At 46.9% G+C, this 10,000-nt stretch overlaps 1 protein-coding gene across 1 annotated transcript in view; it reads left to right on the forward strand.

The window, feature by feature from the left end:
• The window catches only part of lmln (leishmanolysin-like (metallopeptidase M8 family)), a gene marked incomplete at its 3' end in the record, with an annotated part of 21,397 nt that overhangs the window by 4,206 nt on the left and 7,191 nt on the right, over window positions 1-10,000 (forward strand). Inside the window, exons 4-10 of the mRNA XM_080038314.1 lie at window positions 94-176; window positions 1,154-1,271; window positions 2,971-3,149; window positions 4,948-5,053; window positions 6,335-6,429; window positions 7,302-7,419; window positions 9,431-9,538. Coding sequence (XP_079894440.1) covers window positions 94-176; window positions 1,154-1,271; window positions 2,971-3,149; window positions 4,948-5,053; window positions 6,335-6,429; window positions 7,302-7,419; window positions 9,431-9,538 — 807 coding nt within the window. The remainder of the gene's footprint in view (window positions 1-93; window positions 177-1,153; window positions 1,272-2,970; window positions 3,150-4,947; window positions 5,054-6,334; window positions 6,430-7,301; window positions 7,420-9,430; window positions 9,539-10,000) is intronic.

Raw genomic sequence — 10,000 nt, forward strand, 5'->3', positions numbered from 1 at the left:
TGTCTGTCTGTCTGTCTGTCTGTCTGTCTGTCTGTCTGCCTGCCTGTCTGTCCCTCCCTCTGTCTGTCTCTCCCTCTGCCTGTCTGTCTGCAGGAGAAGCTGTTCCCTCAGGCCATAGATTACCTTCAGAGAACGTTCAGTGTGAGACACAGAGTGGGACCTGTTCTCCTCAGCAGGTACGTCTCTCGACCAATCAAATCATCACGTTCTCACCTCTGAAATACACTTTAAAGGTGTAGTCAGTCAGTGCGGTTACATGGCACAACTAGATTAGATTATCACATATATCGAACTAGACACTCGAACGGACCGTGTCACTTGTCTGAGTATACATGGCCTTTCAGAAATCGGATAAATGTCCGATGCATGGCTGTCTCCACTATGCTAGGTGGCGCTGTAGCCCTTTCAACCATGCTTTCAACAAGTGGTTTTAGAGCCACGTCCGCTTCTCTTCCGTCAATAACCCATGGTGTAGCCTATCACGCGCAGGCACACAAGCACAGAACGAGAAGTCCGATATGAGATGTCCGATCCCTGTTTACATGCAGAGAGAAAGCCGACAATGAACGAATTATCTAGGTGTTCTTATCCGACTTCTCTTGTCCGTTATTGTGCCGATTTGTGTGCGAAGTAGATCGGATAAAGGTGTTTACATGCAGTTTAAAAGTCCTGTTGAGGTCTTATTCCTTTAGTTATCCGATTATGAGTCTGCATGTAAACGCCTGTGTGTGTGTGTGTGTGTGACATACAGAGAGAGTTTTGTGGAGCTGATAATAGGCTTAATCAACTTTGTGTCAACTCATTTCGAGATGGCTTGAATGTAACGGACATTCATTATCATGAAAAGGTTATATAGCTATAAAAGCTACATCTAAAAGATATCTCACTATAGCTTTAAACATGGGATTTAATAAAGTTAAGTTAAATAAAAAAGCATAAGGCAAGCCGGTTTACACACTGTAAAAGCCACAGCACACAGGTACCACACAGGTACACGCATGCTGTGTAACACCAACTTACCTTTGACCAAAAGTGATTTTGACAACAAGCGTTCTCCAGAATCACTGACTAAACCTTTAAACCTCTGACCCACACACACACACACACACACACACCCACACCCACCCCTTACCTTGTGTCTGTGTGTTCTCAGACAGTGTTGGACCAACCAGTACCTGAGGAAGAGGGACGACCCTCACCGCTACTGCCAGGACGCCTGTGCCGAGGTCACACGCTGTGGGCCGGTGATCGTCCCTCAGCACCACCTGCAGGTCAGAGACGAAATAAATAAATCTTAACTTGCAATTAATCGCACATTTCTTTCTATTCTAAATGTCCCTTAATCTTAGCCTGGCATTCCCAGACCTGCCACTAGGCCCTGGCATTCCCAGACCTGCCACTAGGCCCTGGCATTCCCAGACCTGCCACTAGGCGCTGGCATTCCCAGACCTGCCACTAGGCCCTGGCATTCCCAGACCTGCCACTAGGCGCTGGCATTCCCAGACCTGCCACTAGGCGCTGGCATTCCCAGACCTGCCACTAGGCGCTGGCATTCCCAGACCTGCCACTAGGCGCTGGCATTCCCAGACCTGCCACTAGGCGCTGGCAAATTAAATTTGCTGCGCCTGTTGGTCTGGACACGCTCCGTTGAAGCTTTATCAAGAAGACCAGAAATCTGGTCTCACGTTTCAATTGGTTCTAACTAATATGGGCGCACCAGAGCCCTTTATATGGTGCTCTGGGGAGGACGTAACCGGATGACGACAGTGACGTGCATGCGACGTCGAAGCCGTGATAGTAAACATCAAAGATGGCTGCGGATATGTTGTGTGAGTTTGAGACTGCTTTGGCCTCGACCCTTAACGATTTGGAAGACGGCACTCAAATCTTTCATTAGCAAGTAAGTGGAATGTTCTATTTTGCCGACCGACCACGGCAAAAGTTTAATTTAACAGTTTAACAGCTGTTCGCTAAACGAAAGGGGCTTAATACGTCCCCTTGTGCATCGCTCTGATTGGTTGTAGTGCTATCCAACTGCGTGCAGTGGCATTTGAAATGCACGAGTAGGAGCCGCCCCTTGAGTTGGAAATGACTATTGATCGTGGCCAGACCCTCTATCGTTCTAGATATCAGGGTCTGGATTTCCAGGCTACCTTAATTTCTTTTTGTCCCATTCATTTTTCACATTGTAATGCTCTTATCACACACATTCTCTACACCCTTATAATTCGGTGTATTTTTTCTAATATATCATTATTTCCAATTCAGTGCAAATAGCCCACAATTTCATAATTTTGCTTTCTTTCCTAACTCCCCCCCGTCCCCCCCCCCGTCCCCCCCTGTAGCAATGTAAGGTGTGCAGTGAATCAGGGTGGGGGTGATATTAGCTAACTCCCTCTTTCTTTGTGCCCCCCCCCCCCCACACACACACACACACACAGCAATGTAATGTGTGTGTGTGTGTGTGTGTTAACAAACTCTATATTCTTGTCCCTCCCCCTTGTAGCAATGTAAGGTGTGTGTGTGTGTGTGTGTGTGTGTGTGTTAACAAACTCTATATTCTTGCCCCCCCCCCCTGTAGCAGTGTAAGGTGTGTGTGTGTGTTAACAAACTCTATATTCTTGCCCCCCCCCCGTAGCAATGTAAGGTGTGTGTGTGTGTGTGTGTGTGTGTGTGTTAACAAACTCTATATTCTTGCCCCCCCCCCTTGTAGCAATGTAAGGTGTGTGTGTGTGTGTGTGTGTGTGTGTGTTAACAAACTCTATATTCTTGCCCCCCCCCCCTGTAGCAATGTAAGGTGTGTGTGTGTGTGTGTTAACAAACTCTATATTCTTGCCCCCCCCCCTGTAGCAATGTAAGGTGTGTGTGTGTGTGTGTTAACAAACTCTATATTCTTGCCCCCCCCCTGTAGCAGTGTAAGGTGTGCAGTGGGTGTTAACAAACTCTATATTCTTGCCCCCCCCCCTGTAGCAGTGTAAGGTGTGCAGTGGGTCGGGGCAGTCGTGCGGCCCGGTGGGTTCCCCTGATGGACCAGGAGTCAGTCAGTCGGACTTTGTTCTGTACGTCAGCGGCATCAGCACGGAGCGATGTGGACAGGAGAACATCGTGGCATACGCTGCCTACTGCCAACTAGAGGCTCAGCTGGACAGGTGTGTGTGTGTGTGTGTGTGTGTGTGAGAGAGTGTGAGTGTGTGTGTGTGTGTGTGTGTGTGTGTGTGTGTGTGTGTGTGTGTGTGTGTGTGTGTGTGTGTGTGTGTGTGTGTGTGTGTGTGTGTGTGTGTGTGTGTGTGTGTGTGTGTGTGTGTGTGTGTGTGTGAGTCTGTGTGTGTGAGTCTGTGTGTGTGAGAGTGTGTGTGTGTGTGTGTGTGTGACAGGAGAACATCGTGGCATACGCTGCTTACTGCCAGCTAGAGGCACAGCTGGACAGGTGTGTGTGTGTGTGTGTGTGAGTGTGTGTGTGTGTGTGTGTGTGTGTGTGTGTGTGTGTGTGTGTGTGTGTGTGTGTGTGTGTGTGTGTGTGTGTGTGTGTGTGTGTGTGTGTGTGTGTGTGTGTGTGTGTGTGTGTGTGTGTGTGTGTGTGTGTGTGTGGACAGGAGAACATCGTGGCATACGCTGCTTACTGCCAGCTAGAGGCTCAGCTGGACAGGTGTGTGTGTGTGTGTGTGTGTGTGTGTGTGTGTGTGTGTGTGTGTGTGTGTGTGTGTGTGTGTGTGTGTGTGTGTGTGTGTGTGTGTGTGTGTGTGTGTGTGTGTGTGTGTGTGTGTGTGTGTGTGTGTGTGTGTGGACAGGAGAACATCGTGGCATACGCTGCCTACTGCCAGCTAGAGGCTCAGCTGGACAGGTGTGTGTGTGTGTGTGTGTGTGTGTGAGTGTGTGTGTGTGTGTGTGTGTGTGTGTGTGTGTGTGTGTGTGTGTGTGTGGACAGGAGAACATCGTGGCATACGCTGCTTACTGCCAGCTAGAGGCTCAGCTGGACAGGTGTGTGTGTGTGTGTGTGTGTGTGTGGGTGTGGACAGGAGAACATCGTGGCATACGCTGCTTACTGCCAGCTAGAGGCTCAGCTGGACAGGTGTGTGTGTGTGTGTGTGTGTGTGTGTGTGTGTGTGTGTGGACAGGAGAACATCGTGGCATACGCTGCCTACTGCCAGCTAGAGGCTCAGCTGGACAGGTGTGTGTGTGTGTGTGTGTGTGTGTGTGTGTGTGTGTGTGTGTGTGTGTGTGTGTGTGTGTGTGTGTGTGTGTGTGTGTGTGTGTGTGTGTGTGTGTGTGTGTGTGTGTGTGTGTGTGTGTGTGTGTGTGTGTGTGTGTGTGTGTGAGAACTATCACTGTGTGTATCATTATTGTCAACATTAAAGGTGCAGTCAGTGATTCTGGAGAACGCTTGTTGTCAAAATCACTTTCTGTCAAAATCAGTGAATATCTCCTCATGATCCACTACCTGTCTGTACTGTGTGTGAATAGGATAAAACAATCCAGTTTTAATACACAGCCTAGACTCTGTAAATGGGCATGTTGCTATAGCTACGGCGGCCCCTTTGTTTACATGCCAGTTTACAGAGCCTTTAACACTTAATATTTTTCCAGCGCACACACAGTACAGACAGGTAGTGGATCATGAGGAGATATTCACTGATTTTGACAGTAAGTTAATTGCCAGAATAGCTGACTACACCTTTAAAATAAGATTTATTTAATATTAAAAATATATATTTTCTTTTATTTTTTAATGATTGTTTCAGACCGATAGAGTTTTTGTAACTTTGTGTGTGTGTGTGTGTGTGTGTGTGTGTGTGTGTGTGTGTGTGTGTGTGCGCGTGTGTGTGTGTGTCTGTGTCTGTGTCTCTGTGTGTGTGTGTGTGTGTGTGTGTGTGTGTGTGTGTGTGTGTGTGTGTGTGTGTGTGTGTGTGTGTGTGTGTGTGTGTGTGTGTGTGTGTGTGTGTGTTTCAGACCGATAGCGGGCTATGCTAACCTGTGTCCGGCCATGATCTCGTCTCAGTCTCAGGAGTTTGAGGGAATGCTGTCCACCGTCAAACATGAGATCATTCACGCTCTGGTACGGCACAATACACTTTAATATTATTACACACTGTACCTTTAAAGGGTCCCTATGCAACACTCACTCACACACACACACACACACACACACACACACACACACACACACACTCACTCACTCACTCACTCACTCACTCACTCACTCACTCACTCACTCACTCACTCACTCACTCACTCACTCACTCACTCACTCACTCACTCACTCACTCACTCACTCACTCACTCACTCACTCACTCACTCACTCACTCACTCACTCACTCACTCACTCACTCACACACACACACACACACACACACACTTACACACTGCACCTTTAGTGTGTGTGCAGAGCCGGCCCAAGCCTTCAGGGGGCCCTAAGCGAAATATGATTAGGGGGCCCCTCTCCAATGTTAGCGCTGCTGAAACTATAGATCTTTGTTAAATATCATTCACACACCCAGTGTTTTCCGCCAGTGCCCTCACTGTGCAGCTGTGCGAAAATATTAGACAGCCGAGATTCAGACCCTCCTAGGGGGGTCCGGGGGTATGCCCCCCCGGGAGATTTTTTTAACTTTTTTAGAGTGAAATGCATGAATCTGGTGCACTTTGAGAGGAAAATTAAGAGGCTAAATCTGAGAATTTTTTGTGTGAACAAATAATTTGGAGACACTGGGTCAGATGAATTAGAAGCTATTGAAGAAAGACACATGGATTTTCCATAAAAATATTAATATAAAATAAAATATTATGGAGGGTCCTCTGGGTTGGGCTTGGAGCTCCTTTTCTTTTACGGGACATATTTCTCTGTAATATAGTGAATGCATTTAAATGCAGTGAGAGGAGCGAAGCAGAAGAACTCTGTTGTCCAGCTACTGTATCTTTTTTTCCACAGACGAGGCTGAAATAGGCTATAGACTATACACAGTGCATGGGCAACTGAGGGCAGCCCCATTTCCAATTGTTTTAAAATAAACTCAATACACACTGTGCATGGATGTGAACGTGACATGATCAGATCATTTCGGATTTCCTCCCAGCTGAACTGATTACATTTTTAGGCTATTAATTATCTAGACCAAAACATTTTATTCCTTTTTTGTATGATAACTCACATTTGCATAATATGATGTTAATATCAAACACACAAACCAAAAAAAAACAAAAACATATATTTTTTTTTGAGGGGCCCCCCTGGCGGTCGGGGGCCCTAAACGACCGCTTAGTTCGCTTATGCCTCGGGCCGGCTCTGTGTGTGTGTATAACCATTCTCTGACGTGCAGTACCCCCTCCCTCCACCAGGGCTTCTCAGCTGGTCTGTTTGCTTTCTATCACGATGATGAAGGAAAGCCTCTGACTCCTCGCTTCACCAGCGGACTGCCAGCTTTCAACGAGAGGTTAGTCTCTCACACACACACACACACACACACACACACACACACACAGTAACACTCTCTCCCTCTCTCTCTACCTCGCTCCCTCGCTCCCTCCCTGCCTCCCTGTCTGTCTGTCTGTCTGTCTGTCTGTCTGTATCTCTCTCCCTCTGTCTGTCTGTCTCCCTCTCTCCCTGTCTCCCTGTCTGTCTGTCTCCCTCTCTCCCTGTCTCCCTGTCTCTCTCTCCCTCTGTCTCCCTCCCTGCCTGCCTCCCTCCCTCCCTGTCTCCCTCCCTCTCTCCCTGTCTGTCCCTCCCTCCCTCCCTGTCTCTCCCTCCCTCCCTCCCTCTCCCTGTCTGCCTGTCTCCCTCCCTCTCTCTGTCTGTCCCTCCCTCCCTCCCTCCCTCTCTGTCTGTCCCTCCCTCCCTGTCCCTCCCTCTCTCCCTGTCTCCCTCCCTCTCTCCCTGTCTCCCTCCCTCTCTCCCTCCCTCTCTCCCTGTCTCTCTCCCTGTCTCCCTCCCTCTCTCCCTCCCTCCCTCCCTGTCTGTCTCCCTCCCTCTCTCCCTGTCCCTCCCTCCCTCCCTGTCTCTCCCTCTCTCCCTGTCCCTCCCTCCCTCCCTGTCTGTCCCTCCCTCCCTGTCTCTCCCTCTCTGTCTCTCTCTCTGCCTCTCTGTCTGTCTGTCCCTCTCCCTCCCTGTCTCTCACCCTCTCTGTCTGCCTGCCTCCCTCTCTCTCTCCCTGTCTCCCTCCCTCCCTCCCTGTCCCTCCCTCCCTCCCTGTCTCCCTCCCTCCCTGTTTGTCTGTCTGTCTGTCTGCCTCCCTGTCTCCCTGTCCCTCTCTCTCCCTCCCTGTCTGTCCCTCCCTCCCTGTCTGTCCCTCCCTCTCTCTGTCTGTAGCCTTGGTCTGTACCAGTGGAGTGAGTCTGTGATCAGGAGAGTCAGTCGTCTGTGGGACACCAGAGGAGGACAGATGCTCCGACACCACGTCCATGTGTTGGTCACTCCACGAGTAGTGGTGAGAAATAATTTAGTTTTTATCCTCAATACTCTGAACCAGAAATCTACAACTTCTAAAGCACTTACATCAACTAAACTTTCCATAATCATTCTCAGCACTATTCTGAAGGTTATCACAGAAGGATTTGTTCACATGTTGTTCACTGTCTGATTTATGAGACTTTTTATACCATGCGTTTCTTAATAGATTTTAGTCTATTTATCTTCCATAACATGTCTTCTTTCATACTAGTATTATTTTTTCTTCTCAAATCAAATCAGTTTTATTTGTATAGCCCAATATCACAAATAGACATTTGCCTCAGTGGGCTTTACATTCCATACAGTATGACACCCTCTGCCCATACACCCTTAGCTCGGCTGAGAAAAAACTCCCAGTAAAAAACCCTTTACCGGGGATAAAAAGAAAAAACTCTGAACCAAACATCTCAACTTCTAAAGCACTTACATCAACTAAACTTTCCATAATCATTCTCAGCACTATTCTGAAGGTTATTACAGAAGGATTTGTTCATATGTTGTTCACTGTCTGATTTATGAGACTTTTATACCATGCGTGGTGAGAAATAATAGATTTCAATAGATTTGTCTGTTTATCTTCCATATCATGTCTTCTTTCATACTATATCTCTCTCTCCCTCTCTCTCTCTCTCTCTCTCTCTTCCATAACATGTCTTCTTTCATACTATATCTCTCTCTCCCTCTCTCTCTCCCTCTCTCTCTCTCTCCCTCTCTCTCTCTCTCTCTCTCTCTCCCTCTCTCTCCCTCTCTCTCTCCCTCTCTCTCTTCCATATCATGTCTTCTTTCATACTATATCTCTCTCTCCCTCTCTCTCTCTCCCTCTCTTCCATAACATGTCTTCTTTCATACTCTATCTCTCTCTCCCTCTCTCTCTCTCTCTCTCTCTCTCTCTCTCTTCCATAACATGTCTTCTTTCATACTAGTATAAATCAAAGGTCCAACATGTACATTCAGGTGTTTATTTGACTAAACCTTGTCTGTTTGCGTCTGTATATTTCTCCTATACAACCATCTTTAACGGACATTATCTCAACATTAGTTTTTTTCTTCTCAATACTCTGAACCAAAAATCTACAACTTCTAAAGCACTTACATCAACTAAACTTTCCATAATCATTCTCAGCACTATTCTGAAGGTTATTACAGAAGGATTTGTTCATATGCAAATATTCAATAGATCTTTTTGACGATAATAAAATGTCCTAAATGCTTGTGCTCACAGGAGGAGGCGCGGAGACATTTTAATTAATTCTCTACAGAGTATTTTAAATCACTTAGCTCAGCTGTTACTACCAGTTATTTATTCTTAATTTGATTTATGTTGTACTTGTCTACTCTTATAAAGCGATCCTATTTGATGGGGCGACTGTGGCTCAGTTGGTAGAGCGGGTCGGCTGATGATCAAAGGGTTGGAGGTTCGATCCCCGCCCTGCCACCTGTGTCATAGTTGTTGTGTCCTTGTGCAAGACACTTCACCCACCTTGCCTCGTGTGAATGTCGATAGTTAGCTGCTGCTATCGGTGTATGAATGTGTGTGTGAATGGTAACGTGTAAATGGGAACAGGTCTCCCTTGAGAAAGAGTCTCCGGTCTCAATGGGATTTACCTGTAGAAAGAAAGGTTAAAAAAAACAAAAAGAAAAATATATATATATACGGTATATGATAGTTTTTATTGAAGAAACTGACTCGCACAGAGATTCTAACCTTTATTTCTACAGGTAAATCCCATTGAGACTGAAGACTCTTTTACAAGAGAGACCTGTTTTCCTTTCCCACGTTACCATTCACGCACACATTCACACACCGATAGCAGGCTAACTATCGACATTCACACGAGGCAAGGTGGGTGAAGTGTCTTGCCCATGGACACAACAACTATGACACAAGTGGCAGGGCGGGGGAATCCCAATGTCCCTGTACTGTCCTTTACCTGTGCAAAGGGCAATAAAATAATAATAAACTTCTAATATTTCTATCTTATCAACAGGAGGAGGCGCGGAGACATTTTAACTGTCCTATCTTAGAGGGGATGGAGCTGGAGAACCAGGGGGGAACGGGGACCGAACTCAACCACTGGGAGAAGAGACTGCTGGAGGTAAGAGGGGGGGTGTGTGTGTGTGTGTGTCTGTGTCTGTGTGTGTGTGTGTGTCTGTGTGTGTGTGTGTGTGTGTGTGTGTGTGTGTGTGTGTGTGTGTGTGTGTGTGTGTGTGTGTGTGTGTGTGTGTGTGTGTGTGTGTGTGTGTGTGTGTGTGTGTGTGTGTGTGTGTGTGTGTGTGTGTGTGTGTGTGTGTGTGTGTGTGTGTGTGTGTGTGTGTGTGTGTGTGTGTGTGTGTGTGTGTGTGTGTGCGTGCGCGTGCGAGTGTGGGGAATAACTCATTATTCAAGATTATTACAATTCCGACAAGGTTTTTTTTATTTTTGTGAAACAGTCATGTTTCATGTAATTTCATTTATTTATGGCTCATGACCATAATACCAAACATATAATTAATTACATTCACAATCTTACATTCAAACATGAAAGCTGCTGGTTTCAACACTAAAAATCACCACCGGA

Source organism: Ammodytes marinus (genome assembly GCF_949987685.1).
Source record: "Ammodytes marinus genome assembly, chromosome: 12".
NCBI lineage: Eukaryota > Metazoa > Chordata > Actinopteri > Uranoscopiformes > Ammodytidae > Ammodytes > Ammodytes marinus.